This window comes from Meles meles, chromosome 3, assembly GCF_922984935.1.
Source record: "Meles meles chromosome 3, mMelMel3.1 paternal haplotype, whole genome shotgun sequence".
Taxonomy (NCBI): Eukaryota; Metazoa; Chordata; class Mammalia; order Carnivora; family Mustelidae; genus Meles; species Meles meles.
Genome location: NC_060068.1, coordinates 104,696,026 through 104,714,428, shown reverse-complemented (window position 1 = coordinate 104,714,428; position 18,403 = coordinate 104,696,026). Strand labels below are relative to the sequence as shown.

At 45.4% G+C, this 18,403-nt stretch overlaps 1 protein-coding gene across 7 annotated transcripts in view; it reads left to right on the top strand.

Annotated features, from left to right (window-relative positions):
* The window catches only part of LOC123938945 (protocadherin gamma-C5), a 172,539-nt gene that overhangs the window by 29,575 nt on the left and 124,561 nt on the right, over nucleotides 1-18,403 (top strand). The window contains exon 1 of one of the 7 annotated variants that reach the window (XM_046000749.1): nucleotides 1,278-3,794. The exons of 5 other annotated variants lie outside the window; for them this stretch is intronic. In XM_046000749.1, the coding sequence (XP_045856705.1) occupies nucleotides 1,374-3,794 (2,421 nt within the window). In that variant the 5' untranslated portion in view covers nucleotides 1,278-1,373. Of the gene's footprint in view, nucleotides 1-1,277; nucleotides 3,795-15,432; nucleotides 18,028-18,403 lie in introns of those variants that run through there. One more of the 7 variants, XM_046000747.1, reaches the window with a different exon arrangement.

The window sequence follows — 18,403 nt, the reverse complement described above, 5'->3', positions numbered from 1 at the left end:
CTCGATTTCTAAGGAAAACCTAACTTTCAAAACTTTCCTTTTTCATCATGAGAGTCACTTATAAAGGTTAGGTAACTTGGATTCTGAATTGATATGATTTATCCTACTTATTAAGTAGGCCTCATCCCTGTTCCTGAAAGTTACTCTCGGTTAGCTCTGAGATAGCTCTGGGATGATCTGATATGGGGGAAATATTTTGTGTGGGAGGGGTATGCAACACTTTTGTTCCTTGTGCCTTCCTTAAGTTCTGTGAATTAACTAAGAATTCATGAATGTCTAGGGCCACACAAATTAGTGCTCTTTAGATAGCAGGCAACTGTAGCAGTAGGTTGTGTTAGATAGGAAGGGATTGTAGCAGTAGATTGTGGACAATGCCTCAATTCATTCAAAAGGAGCATTTTAGTTTCTAAATGCTTTTGTCTTTGTGGGAAACTGTGTTGTGATACATAGAAAAAACAGATCATCATATGATGCAGTTAGCTGGCATGGGGAAAGGAGAGAGGAAATGATATTGAGAAAGATTCTGGGGAGATTATTTAAAATACTGAAGCTTTAAAATAAAATTTGGAAATATCGATTGACCTGAAACTGTGTCAAGCATATTTGGATGCTGGCATTAGGAATACGATCCAGAATCAGAGTGAAACATACTTTAAATGTCTAAGACAGAAGTAGATAATTTTTACCGTAATGTCACACTGAAAATGTATTTTTGTTTGAATGGGCACTGGGTTTCTTTTAGAAAATAGTATTTCTGGTTAAGTAACTTATTGTACAACAATATAATGGAAGAAATAAACGGAAAAGATCTTTATCTACTGATACGAAATAATTTCAAGATATAATGAGTGAAAAAAGCAAGATGCAAGACATATTATATTGTATACTTACATGTTAAAGGGAGGATAACATTCGTAAAAATCTGCACTGTACAAAACATCTCTGGAATGGTACACACAAATAAATGTAACACTTACTTCTCCTGGGAGAAATGTATTGTTGAAAGCAGAGAGGAGGACAGTATGTTGTAAGTACCTTTTCAGTTTGGAGCTATGTGAATATATACATTTTAATAACAAATGGTTTCTGTAAATTCAGAAAAGAAATATATTTGGAAAACGTTTACAAGCAATTGGTACGGTTCCACGGAAAACCTCTGGGTGTCGCTGTAGGTCAAAAAAGTGAGAGAAGAAGCTCTTGGGAGCCTCTTAGAGGGTAACTCCCTGCTCTAACCAGCCACTTAGAGGAGACCAGTAAAGATTCAGATACAGAAAACAAAAGCAGCAAGAGAGACCCTATTTGGGCTTTGCCATCCAAGGAGGACTTATTTCTCCTCCCTACCAAAAAGCAGAGCCACCGTGGAGAGAGACAGGATGAGGCAGAGCACAGAGAGGAGCAGCCCAGCGCTGTGGCGGCAGGTATTGTTGGCTTTCCTGCTGTCTTTGTTCCGCGGGGCTCTCCCGAATCAAATCCGGTATTCAATTCCAGAAGAGCTGGCCCAAAACTCAGTGGTAGGAAACCTCGCCAAGGATCTGGGGCTCAGTGTCCAGGACTTGCCAGCCCGGAAGTTGCGGGTTAGCGCGGAGAAAGAATATTTCACTGTAAACCCTAAGAGTGGGGACTTACTTGTGAGTAACAGAATAGACCGAGAGCAGATATGCGGAAAGAAGCCTCTGTGTATTCTGGATTTTGATACTGTCGCTGAGAACCCACTAAATATTTTCCATGTAGCAGTAATAGTGCAGGATATAAATGACAACACCCCGCTATTCAAACAGAATAAGATTGAATTAAAAATTGTAGAATCCACCAAGCCAGGTAAAACGTTTCCACTGGACCCGGCCCTGGATTCAGATGTTGGTCCAAATTCACTGCAAAGATACCATCTTAATGACAATGAGCACTTTGATCTCACAGAGAAACAGACTGCAGATGGACGTAAATATCCTGAGTTGGTTCTGAAACATTCTTTAGATAGAGAAGAACAGAATTTCCATCAGTTGGTTCTAACAGCTGTGGACGGTGGGGACCCACCCCAAAGCGGCACTGCTCAGATCCAAATCCAAGTGACTGATGCTAACGATAACCCCCCAGTGTTCATCCAGGACACATACAAGGTCAGCTTGCAGGAAGGTGTGCCCCGAGGCTTTTCTGTGCTTCAAGTAACAGCTACTGACCAGGACGAGGGTGTCAATGCAGAGATCACTTACTCCTTTCATAATGTGGACGAACTAGTGGAACAGTTCTTTAACTTAGATAAAATAACAGGAGAAATCACAACAAAGGATGATTTTGATTTTGAAATTGCTAATAGTTACACTTTCAGTGTAGAAGCAAAAGATCCTGGAGATCTAGCAGCGCACTGCAGTATCCAAGTTGAAATTGTCGATGAGAATGATTGTGCACCTGAAGTGATTGTCACTTCAGTGTTTACTCCCCTGCCAGAAGATTCACCACCAGGAACAGTGATCGCCTTAATAAAAACAAGGGATAGAGACTCTGGAGAAAATGGAGAAGTTTACTGCCAAATCTTGGGAAAGGCCGACTTTATGCTGAAATCTTACTCGAAGAACTATTACAAGCTAGTGACAGATGGGCCTCTGGACCGGGAGGAGATTCCAGAATACAACATTATTGTATTGGCCACGGACAGGGGAAAGCCGCCCCTCTCCTCCAGGACTAACATCACTCTGCACATCGCAGATGTCAACGACAACGCGCCGGTTTTCCAACAGCCTTTCTATTTGGTTCACATTGTGGAGAACAACCCTCCTGGAGCCTCCATCGCCCAAGTCAGCGCCTCCGACCCCGACCTGGGGCCCAACGGTCGCGTCTCCTACTCCATCGTGGCCAGCGACCTGGAAACACGGGCGCTGGCGTCCTACGTGTCCGTGAGCGCGCAGAGCGGGGTGGTGTTCGCGCAGCGCGCCTTCGACCACGAGCAGCTGCGCGCCTTCGAGCTGACCCTGCAGGCGCGCGACCATGGCTCGCCCGCGCTCAGCGCCAACGTGAGCCTGCGCGTGTTGGTGGGCGACCGCAACGACAACGCGCCGCGGGTGCTGTACCCGGCGCTGGGGCCCGACGGCTCGGCGCTGTTCGACACGGTGCCGCGCGCCGCGCAGCCCGGCTACCTGGTCACCAAGGTGGTGGCGGTGGACGCCGACTCGGGACACAATGCCTGGCTGTCGTACCACGTGCTGCAGGCCAGCGAGCCGGGACTCTTCAGCCTGGGGCTGCGCACGGGCGAGGTGCGCACGGCGCGTGCTTTGGGCGACCGGGACGCGGCCCGCCAGCGCCTGCTGGTCGCTGTGCGGGATGGGGGACAGCCGCCGCTCTCGGCCACGGCCACGCTGCTCCTGGTTTTCGCCGACAGCTTACAGGAGGTGCTGCCGGATGTCAGCGACCGCCCGGAGCCCTCTGATCCCCAGGCGGAGCTGCAGTTTTACCTGGTGGTGGCTTTGGCGTTGATCTCAGTGCTGTTCCTCCTCGCGGTGATTCTGGCGGTTGCTCTGCGCCTGCGAAGCTCCTCCAGCTCTGCCTCCTGGGGCTGTTTTCAGCCTGGTCTGTGTGTCAAGTCAGGACCTGTGATTCCTCCCAACTACGGTGAAGGGACTTTGCCTTATTCCTACAATCTGTGCGTTGCCTCACAATCAGCTAAGACAGAGTTTAATTTTCTTACTGTCACCCCAGAAGTGACTCCCTCTCAGGATCTTCTCTGTGAAGATGTCTCTTGGGTACCAAACACAAATCATGAAGGCGCTGGGGTCCCGTTTGCATCAGACGTTATTTTAAAGGTGAGCGTTAATTTACTTGACTTATTTTCACTTTGGGTATCAGTGTTTGTTAACAAATCACTGAACTGGGGTTTAAGTCTCAACTTCATATTTTGTCTTGTGGATTCAATTTAAGCAGTTTTCTGCCTTAATTATCTTAGTTGTATCTAACCAAATCCCCAACATATGTTTTTGTCTGATACAGGAGATTAATCTGTCCATAACTACAGGCCTGTATTACATGAAATACTTATCTTTTTTTCCTCACCTTTATATTCCTTTCCTCTGAAATGTCATTACTGTAGGAATTAAGCTATTCCTTTCACCTTCAGGGTCTTTATTACCCCAGTTTTAGTTTTACTTCCTCTTAGAATTCTCACACTTCATAGTAAAGAGATCTGTGTTGCTAGTTTGGGAAAACTGGGAACCAAAAAAAGAAAAAAAAATTCTCAGTGTCATGGCTTGCCATCATCAGGGCATGAGTAGAACTGAATTGTAGACCAGCGTTCTAAGTGTCTTTTCAAGCTAAGTGTCTTGATATCTCAGATCTGTTTTTAAAGGAAGGGCAACTTTTGAGGTCTGCAGTGTCTGTTTTATGAGTGTATTTATTAAATGGGAGAAATCTTTCTCATTCATAGTAACAGATTGCTTTTATGAAAAATTGTACATTGAAAAAATTTTGCAAACTATACTCACATTGTTTACTTAAAACCTTTTTTTGAATTTTCTAATTATAGATATAAAATATCTTCATTTTCTTTCTTTTCCTATGAAGATGTCATTAGGTAAAAATTGCTTTTCTCACTTAATTGACTCTGTAACGTCCTCTTTTCCCAATCATGAGACATTTTCCCCCTGCTACCATTTGAAGGTGATAATATTAAATATCTCTCTCAATTATTAGATAGTAAGTAATTATTAGATAGTAAGAAGGCCACTCAGTGCCTTCTCACTAAGTATCTGGACATGTTTTTCTGCATAGGTGATGAACTAAAGCCCTTTCCTTCAGTCACTATACTGATTTCCCCAAGAGTCTGTCAGTGTAAAATGCCTAACTCCAATTTAGACATGGTAATAGAAAAATGTAGATAATGTGTAGTTAACCCAGCTCAATCTTAGTCTGATATAGTGTAGCTGCCAAATGCTTGGTGTGAAAATCTGGGAACTTTCTCAAAGTCCTTACAAGTAACAAAATGCCCCTTTATTTTTTCTTTTATCACATCTAATACAATTTGCTTGAATCAGTAGGCATTTTTGCAAAAGTGCAATGGGAGCTAGGTTTGTTTTCTTGACATTCTTCTGCACAGTGGACACATTTTAATAAATACATCCTAATAAAAGATGCCATTTTAAAATTACAAAATTAAGAATTCCGATATCCAGATTTAACGGACTTAATATAGGTAAGAGGTAAATAAAGGACATAGGCTCAGTGGCACTTAATTAAAACTTTCCTAAGGAAAAAAAAACAATCTAATAATTATGTTGATCTCAAGGTTTGTTGAAGACTTGCTCTTTCAGAATTAAATATAAACAATGTCTCTTGATAATGGGTTAAAGATACAGCAAAATTATTAGAAATAAAAAATAATTAAACATTTATGAAATGAAACAGAATTGGTGTAGTAACTGGTTAGGACTCTGGGCGTCGCTGTTCACCAAAGTGGAAAAGCTGGTTGCGTTATGACCTGACTCCCTGCTCCTTCCACACCAAACACAGACCGGAGAAGTTTTAGGAAATAGGCTTGCTTTTCTGTCAAGTAACATGTTCCCTTTGGCTTGAAAGAAGTAAGGAAACAGCAGGCTGGAATTAGGACTAAGAAAACTGGTCGGAGAGAAAGCAATGGCGGATCCACTGAGGGGTTGGGGCTGCATAGGGCCGCTCTTGCTGTTTCTGCTCCTGGAGACGCTATGGGGAGCCAGAGCCGAGCAGATCCGCTACTCCGTGCAGGAGGAGCTGGACAAAGGCTCCTTCGTGGGAAACATCGCCAAGGACCTGGGACTGGAGCCCCGGGAGCTGGCGGAGCGCAGAGTCCGCATCATCTCCAGAGGTAGGACGCAGCTTTTTGCTCTGAACCCGCGAAGCGGCAGCTTGGTTACCGCGGACAGGATAGACCGAGAGGAGCTCTGCGCTCAGCGCACGCCGTGTCTGGTGAGTTTTAATATCTTGGTTGAGAATAACATGAAGATGTACGGAGTAGAAATAGAAATAATAGATATTAATGATAACTTTCCGCGTTTCCGGGATGAGGAAATAAAAGTAAAAGTTAATGAAAATGCGGCTCCTGGAACGCGATTAGTGCTTCCCTTCGCTCGAGATGCTGATGTGAGTGTGAACTCCCTCCAGAGTTATCAGCTCAGCCACAATATGCATTTCTCTCTGGAGGAGAAAAGTGGAGCTGATGGACAAAAATATCCGGAGCTTGTACTGGAACGGCCCTTAGACCGCGAGAAAGTGGCTGTCCACGACCTCCTCCTCACAGCTTTAGATGGCGGAGACCCCATACTCTCTAGTACTATGCACATACGTGTGATGGTCCTTGACGCAAACGATAACGCGCCCTTGTTCACTCGTTCCGAGTACACATTGAGTGTACCAGAGAATATACCGGTAGGCACTCGGCTGCTTACGCTAACTGCCACGGATCCAGATGAGGGAATAAATGGGGAAATAACATACTCTTTTCGCAATGAGGAAGACAAAATTTCAGAGACTTTCAAACTTGACTCAAACCTGGGTGAAATCTCAACTCTGCAATCACTGGATCATGAAGAATCCAGGTTCTACCTCATGGAAGTGGTAGCTCAGGATGGGGGTGCTCTTCTGGCCAGCGCTAAGGTACTGATCACAGTACAGGACGTGAATGACAATGCCCCAGAAGTGATCCTCACCTCTCTTGCTAGTTCCATCTCTGAAGACTGTCCTCCTGGAACCGTAATTGCACTGTTTAGTGTACACGATGCTGATTCTGGAGAGAATGGCGAGATTCTATGTTCTATCCCCAGGAATTTGCCTTTTAAATTGGAAAAGTCAGTTGATAATTACTATCACTTATTGACAACAAAAGCCTTGGACAGAGAAGAGATCTCAGATTATAACATCACAGTCACTGTCATTGACCTTGGAAACCCACCCTTGTCTACAGAAACCCAGATCTCCCTGACTGTGGCAGACATCAATGACAACCCTCCCATCTTCCCTCACACCTCATACTCCACCTATATCCTGGAAAACAATCCCAGAGGCATCTCAATCTCATCTGTGACTGCGCATGACCCTGATAGTGGCAACAACGCCAAGGTCACGTACTCTCTGACTGAGGACACCTTTCAAGGAATGCCTGTATCCTCCTATGTCTCCATTAATTCCAACACAGGCATCCTGTATGCTCTTGGCTCCTTTGACTATGAGCAGGTTAAAGACCTGCAGCTGCAGGTAATGGCGAGTGACAGTGGAGACCCCCCACTTAATAGCAACATGTCACTGAGATTGCTCATCCTGGATCAGAATGACAATGCCCCCGAAATCTTGTACCCCAGCATTCCTACCGATGGCTCCACAGGTGTGGAGCTGGCACCCCGCTCTGCAGAGCCGGGCTACCTGGTCACCAAGGTGGTGGCAGTGGACAGAGACTCTGGCCAGAACGCCTGGCTGTCTTACCGCCTGCTCAAGGCCAGCGAGCCAGGGCTCTTCGCGGTGGGGCTGCACACGGGCGAGGTGCGCACAGCGCGGGCCCTGCTGGACAGAGACGCGCTCAAGCAGAGCCTGGTGGTGGCGGTGCAGGATCACGGGCAGCCCCCTCTGTCGGCCACCGTCACGCTCACCGTGGCCGTGGCCGACAGCATCCCGGACGTCCTGGCGGACCTGGGCAGCATCGGGACCCCCCGCCGACCCAGATGATTCGGACCTCACGCTCTATCTGGTGGTGGCGGTGGCCGCAGTCTCCTGCGTCTTCCTCGCCTTCGTCATCGTGCTGCTGGCGCTCAGGCTGAGGCGCTGGCACGCGTCGCGTCTGCTCCAGGCTTCGGGAGGCGGGCTGGAGGGCGTGCCGGCCTCGCACTTCGTGGGCGTGGACGGGGTGCGGGCTTTCCTGCAGACCTATTCGCACGAGGTCTCCCTGACCGCGGACTCGCGCAAGAGTCACGTGATCTTCCCCCAGCCCAACTACGCGGACACGCTCATCAGCCAGGAGAGCTGTGGGAAAAGCGAGCCTCTTCTGGTATCTGAGAAGATAAATGTAAATGAAGAACTAGGAGTTGTTCAGGTGAGATTTCTTTTTCAGTATGGTTGCTTGTAGCTTTTTTTCATTTGTTTCCTAATCATTTATCTGCCACATTCAAAATCGGTTAATTATGTAAATACTGAATCATTGTACGTTTCATTTAGAGATCGACTTAATTTGATGATGCTGTCTCCATTTGTTTTCAAGTTATATTTTGTGTATAATATCTTTTTTCAATACGTGGATTTCAAGACAGTCTAGTTGATATCCATAGGCTTAAAAGAAAGTAATCATAATCACTTTAGTCAAAATTTTCTTATACTAGAACTGTTACTGTGTTAATAGAAGAGTTGTTTGATTAGTCCAAGCTGTTAGATATAATGTTCTCTTTTGGATATTTGTGTGAACACCAGTAGTGAATATGTTTTGGAAAGGATAGTATACAGCACTGAGAATTTAGTATACCTGCTGTTTGCATAAGGAAATAATTTAGACTATTTTAATAAGTCAATGGAAGAATATAGAAAACTTCGACATGGTAAAAAATCAGAAAAACAGATTAAATTCATAGTCTGTGGCATTCTCAAGTCTGGGAATTTGGGGTTAACCCGTGTAATTACTATAATTACATGTATATTTGTTGATATAAGAAATCAGTGAGAAGGAACTTTAAAACTGTACTTTATTTGGGGCACCCGGGTGGCTCAGTCAGTTAAGTGTGGGACTTTTGATTTGCGCTCAGGTCATGGACCTTGGGGTCATGGGATCGAGTCCTGCTTGGGTCTCCTGGCTCAACAGGGAGTCTGCTTGAGATTTCTCTATCCGTCTGCTTCTCACACCCTCACCCCCACAAGCTCTCTCTGAAAATAAATAAATCTTAAAAACTCCACTTTATTCTGTGATAGTTTAAAGTCTCCAAAGAATTAGATTCTGCTACATTCATTAAATCCCTACACCTGGCACTTCTGGTAAGAGATAATCTCTTCATTTTTCAGAATCAGTATCTACTTGAATGTTTGCATCTATGCATATGTCGGTACAATTCTGCTTTATTAGTAGAGTCTTAAGATTTGTACTTGGAAAAGCAATTCAACATAAAAAATTGAAATTTTAAAATTCATTTCTCAGGGATATGCTCTTCTTAAATAATTTTTCTTAATGAAATGCCCGTCTATGGGTCTCAAATTCTTGAGTGTTTGTTGTGTATGGAAGAACTGCCCTCTTCATTTTCACATCTGATTTACTGAAGATGATTTTTAGATGCTTCTCCTTAAGATTTTTAATCTTTCAAATATTGTACTTTCAACAACCTCATCAGCTGCAAAGTGAACTAAATGGAAGAAAAAGCAATAAAATACTATGGTGGGATGGTAGGCTACATTACCTGACCAAACAAGGGTTTGTTGTTAGATGTGGGAACCTATGAGCACCTGATTTTTGTTTTTTAAATAATTACTTCAAGGGGATCCAATATTTAGATACTGAAGGAGATCCAGTTATATTTATATATGGATATATCTGATTGCAGTGTAAAATGTGCAGTTTCACTGAATAGTGAATGCATCCAAAGAGTACTGAGAATCTGTATGATGGAGACTGAGATCATTCCCTCCTACATGAAAACTCACTTTTCCATTATATTTTATAACAAATAATTTTTTTGTTACAGTTTAAAGAAAAGGTTATACATTTTGGATATGTGTCCTATATTAACTTTTTCATGCAATGGGAAATACCTCTTAAATCTCTATATAAACTTCAATAGACTTTAGGTAATAAAATGCTTGATATAACACTCTGAGCATATATACTATATATACTATAAAATTGTTTACATATTTGAATCTTTAGTTTCATATGTGCTCTGAAAATATAACTCTCCTTCAAGTGTTCATAACATGCTGGAAAGGCACTTCTTCAGTCATGTTTTGGAGCGAAGTCTTGAGTCTATGTTTTTTATGTTTGTATGAAGTAGATATGTGGGTGAGTTTCTGTCTAGAATCCTGAATACAATGAGTAGTTTACGATGTCTAATGCTATTCCACTATGAGTTCAACATTGCTACCTACCTGCTAAGTTGTAGAATTACGATGTATTGTATAGGTTTAAAAAATTTCTTTATGAAGATTCTAGTTTAGAAACTGAATTAAAACAGTGAGGGCCCAGGACACCTGGATGGCTCAGTTGGTTAAGCATCTGCCTTCAGCTCTGATCATGATCCCACTCCTGTATCTAGTTCCATGCTCAGTGGGGTGCCTGCTTCTCCTTCTCCCTGCTGCTCCCCCTGTTTGTGTGCTCTCTGTCTGTCTCTCACTGACAAATCAAATCTTAAAAAAAAAACAACCCTATAAGACACCTATCAGAAACATGAAAATTGACATGTAAAGAATGTCAGTACAAAGAGTTAGGATGATCTGATCGTGATCTGGGGACAACATATAAGGACATATAAGGACTCATACTTCATTCCCAAATTTCAAATAGCTCACTATTGCTAAGTGGCTTGAGAAGAAACAGTACAGTTAAAGACAATGGTAGTCTAGTGTGGAAAAAATAAAATCGGTGGATAGTTTTAAAATCATGGTCAGTTAAACATAGACACTTGGAAACTAAGGAAAAGAGTTTCTTACTTCTTTTTTTGAGAGTTTCTTGCTTCTTACCATACTTTTATTTTGTAAGGACAACCAGTCTCTGCTTACCTGTCTAGTTTGGGGGTAACGTGTAATGATAATATAGAAGGAAATGAAACATAGGCTAAAACTAAAAGCTATGAGATTTGTAACGTTTGTAAGTTAGAAGAAAAGAAACAAGTGGAATAATCATACTATCAAGCTGATATTTCAAGAATTTTCATATTATACTTTCTGCCCTCGCCACCACCAGTACTTTCATTTGTGTCATTTTCTGCATATCATTTCATTTGGTCTTCAGTTTTACTAAGGAACACAGGGAAGAAGTTATTATGACCATTTTATGAAAATGGAAACAAAAACCACGACGATGTCAGTAAACATCTTCAAGCAAGTTACCTCTGCTCTTTGAGGAGTAAAACTCACTTGATTTAGATGGGTAAAGTTCAGATTCAAATAAAATGACTGCCAGATCGGAGATATAGTAAATATTTAAGATGTTAAAAATCCTTGTAAAATTGGAAGAATGAGTATCTGTATAAGGATACAGTAGAATTTTCTTTTAAGCCACTCCTGATTTAGAGCTCATTTAGTAACCACTACTGCAGTTCTGCAGCCGGGACGCGGGGTGCCGCTGTTGGCTAGTACTGAGCGTAGTATCAGCTTCTCCCGACGCAAAGAAATCGCCTCCCCACGGCGGAACCGCGGTAACTGGACACTCACTCTCCGGTTCTCTGCCGCCGAGATATCTGTCAGAGAATCTGCCTGCCAAGACAAATCAAGGAATTACTCCTGCTCAGAGAGTTCTTGGGATCATTTAGCGATCGTAGCTCTTCGGAATCAGAAAGGCAACGTCGCAGAAATGGGGATGGGAGACCGCTTGGGACAGAAGGGCCCGGCTGGGCGGAGACGAATGCCATTTCTCTTTTTGCTGTCTTTGTTCTGTCCGGTGCTCCCAGAGCAGGTCCGCTACACTATTCCCGAGGAGCTGGCCATGGGCTCACTGGTGGGGAACCTCGCCAAGGATCTGGGGCTTGGCATGCGAGATTTGCCTACCCGAAACCTGCGGATTAGTGCACAGAAGAAATTCTTTACAGTGAGTACTGAGAACGGGGACTTACTTGTGAGCGACCGTATAGACCGAGAGCAGATTTGTGGCAAGAAGTCAACGTGTGTTCTAGAATTCGAAATGGTCGCGGAAAAGCCTTTGAACTTCTTTCATATAAGTGTGGTAATTCAGGATGTCAATGACAACCCACCGACCTTTAGCCAAAATATCACTGAACTGGAAATCAGTGAACTGGCCCTAACTGGAGCCACTTTTTCCCTGGAATCCGCTCAAGATTTAGATGTAGGTGTCAATTCCCTGCAGCGATACTACCTTAGCCCCAATCCGCACTTCTCTTTGATTCAGAAGGAGAACCCAGATGGCAGTAGGTACCCAGAACTGGCAGTGAAGACTCCCCTGGACAGGGAAGAGCAGTCCTGCCACCACCTGGTCCTCACCGCTGTGGATGGGGGGGACCCAGCCAGAAGCTGCACTACCCAGGTAAGGGTGGTTGTGGCAGATGCAAATGACAACCCACCAGTGTTCACCCAGGATGTGTATAGGGCCACTGTTCAAGAGAACCTGCCCACGGGCTCCTCTGTACTAAGTGTGATGGCCACTGACTTGGATGAGGGGGTCAATGCTGAGATCACATATGCTTTCATCAACACTGGCAATGTAGTGAGACAACTGTTCAAGCTGGACAGTAAAACAGGGGAACTCACCACTGGTGGAGAACTGGACTTTGAAGAGAGTGAGAGCTACACAATTGGGGTGGAAGCAAAGGATGGTGGACGACACACCGCACACTGTAAAATACAAATAGATATTTTGGATGAAAATGACAATGCTCCTGAGGTAACCTTGGATTCTGAATCTAAACATATTCAAGAAGATGCTGAGCTGGGGACTGTTGTTGCCCTGATCAAAACACGTGACCTGGATTCTGGATTTAATGGGGAAGTTTTTTGCCAACTAAAAGGAAAGTTCCCATTTAAGATAGTTCAAGATACACAAAATACATACAAGTTGGTCACGGATGGAGCCCTAGATCGAGAACAGACTCCAGAATACAATATCACCATCACAGTCACAGACAGGGGAAAGCCGCCTCTCTCCTCCAACAGAAGTGTCACCTTGAACATAATCGATGTCAATGACAATGCGCCAGTTTTCCAACATCCTTTCTATTTGGTTCACATTGCCGAGAACAACCGTCCTGGAGCCTCCATCGCCCAAGTCAGCGCCTCCGACCCCGACCTGGGGCCCAACGGTCGCGTCTCCTACTCCATCGTGGCCAGCGACCTGGAAACACGGGCGCTGGCGTCCTACGTGTCCGTGAGCGCGCAGAGCGGGGTGGTGTTCGCGCAGCGCGCCTTCGACCACGAGCAGCTGCGCGCCTTCGAGCTGACCCTGCAGGCGCGCGACCAGGGCTCGCCCGCGCTCAGCGCCAACGTGAGCCTGCGCGTGTTGGTGGGCGACCGCAACGACAACGCGCCGCGGGTGCTGTACCCGGCGCTGGGGCCCGACGGCTCGGCGCTGTTCGACACGGTGCCGCGCGCCGCGCAGCCCGGCTACCTGGTCACCAAGGTGGTGGCGGTGGACGCCGACTCGGGACACAATGCCTGGCTGTCGTACCACGTGCTGCAGGCCAGCGAGCCGGGACTCTTCAGCCTGGGGCTGCGCACGGGCGAGGTGCGCACGGCGCGTGCTTTGGGCGACCGGGACGCGGCCCGCCAGCGCCTGCTGGTCGCTGTGCGGGATGGGGGACAGCCGCCGCTCTCGGCCACGGCCACGCTGCTCCTGGTTTTCGCCGACAGCTTACAGGAGGTGCTGCCGGATGTCAGCGACCGCCCGGAGCCCTCTGATCCCCAGGATGAGCTGCAGTTTTACCTGGTAGTGGCTTTGGCCCTGATTTCGGTGTTGTTCCTCCTCGCGGTGATTCTGGCGGTTGCGCTGAGCCTGCGCCGCTCCTCCAGCCCTGCCTCCTGGAGCTGCTTTCAGACTAATGTCTGCTCCAAGACCGAATCTGGGGTTCTCCCCAACTTCAGCGAAGGGACTTTGCCTTATTCTTACAATTTATGTGCTGCCTCACATTCCTCAAAGACTGAGTTTAAATTTCTCAATATAAAGCCTGAAAATATTCCACAAGATCTTCTGTGTAATGAAGCCTCTTGGTTTGAAAGTACCAGTAATGCAGATCCCCAAATGACTTCTAATTCAGTCAGTTTGCAACAGGTGAGTTGCTTCAAAACCCTTTCTTTCCATAATTGTAACTAGAGGTCAATAATTATGATAGAAGTAAAACATATACAGGTTAAGTATGCCCTGATTTTATTGTGTTTTATTGATTTTTCTGGGCGTCACATGGGGGGGATTGTTAGAATTTTTTGTTCGTTTATCTGTGTTGCAGTCTTTCATGGGAAGTGGCCTTGTGATGGTCTTGAAATTTTTATTAAATATTAAGCCATATATGCTGAAACATTTTTGATACATTAGTATCATACTGTGATTGGGAAACATATTATAAATATATAATTAAACACAAATGTAGGCAATTAAGTGGTTTACTTAGTCTCAATGCAGTTAATCCTAAACTGTTTTGTATATAATATATAAATTTTTGTCATTATAGTCAAAATATTTTCACTTTCTTTTCATGTTTTTATTTTTTTAAACTTTAAAAAATTCTTTTAAGTCCTCTCTACACCCAGCAGGAAGCTCAAACTCACAACCCCAAGAGCAAGAGTTGCAGTCTCTGGGGCACCTGGGTGAATCAGTTTGTTAAGCATCTGCCTTCGGCTCAACTCATGATCTCTGGGTCCTGGGATTGAGCCCTGGGTTATGCTCCCTGCTCAGTGAGGAGTCTGTTTCTCCCTCTGCTCTTCCCCTCTTTCATGCTCTCTCTCAAGTGAAGAAATAATATATTTAGAAAAAAAAATCTTAAGATTAGTTGCAGTCTCCTCCAACTGAGCCAGCCAAGCACCCCCTTTCATTTTTTAAAAGGTATACAGAAATATTGCCTAAGGTTATTTATTCTACGTGTTAATAAAATAGTGACATCTAAAAAAGGCAATACTTGTAACTGGCAGTAGGTGGATTGGTTCTAAATGTGTTGTTGTTGGTGCCCTTATTGGAAATGGGACAAATAAGAAAGACTTTTAACTATAGAGGACAAATTGAGGGTTGCTGGAGGGGAGGTGGACAGGGAGTGGACTAAGTGGATGATGGGTATTAAGGAGGGCACTTGTGATGAGCACTGGGTGTTATATATAAGTGATGAATCACTGAATTTTATTCCTGAAACTAATATTACACTATATGTTAACTAATTAGAGTTTAAATAAGACCTTAAATCATAAAAATGCAAATGGGGCAAATATAAATGATGGTGGAATGTGAAAATTAAAGATTTACATAAAAGTGTAATCTTACAAATACACAGAAACACTGGCGGATGGAAAAGATGGAAAAAAAAAACAAGTGTAATCTTATTTCTGTTCTCCAAGGCCCTAAGAGCGATAACACAAAAATGAGTGGCAAATTCCAAGGAAACATCTAAAATTATTCAAAATTTCTCTTTTATTCTTTTGGGGCGAGAAATATTACCAGTGACACCTAAGCAAGATTTAGCCAAAAATTCTCTGTATGATGGTTTCACAAAGATGGTGCAGTATTAAGTTAGGACTCTAAGTGTCGCTGTTCACTAACCCGGGCAAGGAAAACAAGGAGAACTGGGGTTATATCTCCAGCACAAAAACCAGATCAGACAGGATAGCTCTCCAGCCGCGCAGAAATTCTAATTTAAAACGCTTCTCAACTGATCTACTTGTTTGCGGAGCTTGACTTCCAATTCTGAGAAGCACAAAAGTGATTGCAAACCTGTTCCCGCTACTCGTAATCCCAAGGAAGTCCTTAAGGAGCCAGTAATGGCTGCTCTGCAAAAGTGCCGGTGCTGCAGCGGGATGGTGGTGCTCTTCATTCTTCTGGGGACTCTGTGGGAGGCCGGGGCCAGGCAGATCCGTTATTCCATTCCTGAGGAGCTGGACAAAGGTTCCTTCGTTGGAAACATAGCCCACGATCTAGGACTGGAGCCCCAGGAGCTGGCAGAGCGCGGGGTCCGCATTGTCTCCAGAGGTAGGTCGCAGCTTTTCACTCTGAACCCGCGAAGCGGCAGCTTGGTCACCGCGGGCAGGATAGACCGGGAGGAGCTGTGTGCCCAGACTGCACCGTGTCTGGTGAGTTTTAACATCCTTATTGAGGATAAACTGAATCTTTATCCCATAGAAGTGGAAATAGTGGATATTAATGACAATACACCCCGATTCTTCAGGGAAGAATTAGAAGTGAAAATTCTGGAAAATGCAGTCCCATCCTCTCGTTTTCCACTAATGGAGGTCTATGACCTGGATGTGGGAATGAACTCTCTTCAGGGATTCAGACTCAGCGAGAACAGTCACTTCTCAGTGGATGTGTGGAGCGAAGCCAATAGGCCCAAATATCCAGAGCTCGTGCTGGAGCGAGCCCTGGATCGGGAGGGAGAGGCCGTTCACCACCTGGTCCTTACTGCTGTGGATGGCGGTGACCCTGTTCGCTCAGGCACTGCGCGAATTCTGGTGACTGTCCTAGACGTGAATGACAATGCTCCAGTGTTTACTCAGCCTGTCTACCCTGTGAGTGTTCCTGAAAATCTGCCAGTAGGTACACCAGTATTGTCGGTAAATGCTACAGACCAGGATGAAGGAGTCCACGCAGAAGTAACGTATTCCTTCCTAAGGGTAACAGAAAAGATCTCAAAGATTTTCTGCTTGAATGTTTCCACTGGAGAAATAGCAACTTCTGCAAATCTAGACTATGAGGACTCAAGCTTTTATGAGTTGGATGTTGAAGCCAGGGATCGGCCAGGTCTAGTCGACAGAGCAAAAGTCTTAATAACTATCTTGGATGTAAATGATAATGTACCAGAAGTGGTAGTTACATCTGGAAGTAGATCAGTTGCTGAAAGTACGCCTCCAGGAACAGTAATTGCTCTTTTTCAAGTATATGATCGAGACTCTGGCCTGAATGGCCTGGTAACCTGTTCCATCTCAAGAAGTCTGCCATTTGAACTGGAAAAATCAGTAGACAATTATTATCAATTAGTGACCAATACAGTACTAGATCGAGAACAGGTATCCTTGTACAACATCACTATAACAGCTACAGACAAAGGAATTCCACCTTTGTCTACAGAAACACTTATCTACCTAAACGTGGCAGATATCAATGACAATCCACCTGCCTTCCCTCAGTCCTCCTATTCTGTCTACATCCCTGAAAACAATCCCAGAGGTGCCTCCATCTTCTCTGTGACTGCACATGACGCGGACAGCCAGGAGAATGCTCGAGTCACTTACTCCCTGTCTGAAGACACTCTCCAGGGGGCTTCCCTCTCCTCCTATGTGTCCATCAACTCTGACACAGGCATCCTGTATGCCTTGCACTCCTTCGACTATGAGCAGTTCCGCGACCTGCAGTTGAGAGTAACAGCGCAGGACAGCGGAGACCCACCACTCAGCAGCAATGTGTCCTTGAATATTTTCATTGTGGACCAGAATGACAACATACCAGAGATCCTGTATCCCACCCTCCCCACTGACGGTTCCACAGGCGTGGAGCTGGCACCCCGCTCTGCAGAACCCGGCTACCTGGTCACCAAGGTGGTGGCGGTGGACAGAGACTCTGGCCAGAACGCCTGGCTGTCCTACCGCCTGCTCAAGGCCAGCGAGCCAGGGCTCTTCGCGGTGGGGCTGCACACGGGCGAGGTGCGCACAGCGCGGGCCCTGCTGGACAGAGACGCGCTCAAGCAGAGTCTGGTGGTGGCGGTGCAGGATCACGGGCAGCCCCCTCTGTCGGCCACCGTCACGCTCACCGTGGCCGTGGCCGACAGCATCCCGGACGTCCTGGCGGACCTGGGCAGCATCGGGACCCCCGCCGACCCAGATGATTCGGACCTCACGCTCTATCTGGTGGTGGCGGTGGCGGCAGTCTCCTGCGTCTTCCTCGCCTTCGTCATCGTGCTGCTGGCGCTCAGGCTGAGGCGCTGGCACGCGTCGCGTCTGCTCCAGGCTTCGGGAGGCGGGCTGGTGGGCGTGCCGGCCTCGCACTTCGTGGGCGTGGACGGGGTGCGGGCTTTCCTGCAGACCTATTCGCACGAGGTCTCCCTGACCGCGGACTCGCGCAAGAGTCACGTGATCTTCCCCCAGCCCAACTACGCGGACACGCTCATCAGCCAGGAGAGCTGTGGGAAAAGCGAGCCTCTTTTGATTCAGGAAGATTCAGGTTTTTGTAAAGAGGAAGACTCCCTTGTTCAGGTGAGATTATTCCTTTTATTTGTTTTACTTGAACAGGAAAGTTTAAAAATTTTCTTTGATAACTGCTTAGTTTTCTTAGTCTTTGCATTGAGCCAATTTCCAGAAGTTTCTTTTTTATATCGATAGAGCTCTATTAAATCTTAGTACTCTTAGTACTCTAATTTCATGAAAAAAATTCTTAATAATGTATGCTGTAGATTTTCTTTACTTTTCTCCTGCTGGCAAGGTCTTCATGCTTTGGGTTACACACATCTCTTTTATTGGTTCCCCCCCACCCCCGAACTGTGACATCTATGATTCTTTTCCTAATGGGGGTGCCTGGTGGCCCAGTGGATTAAACTCTTATTTAGGCTCAGGTCATAATCTCAGGACCCTC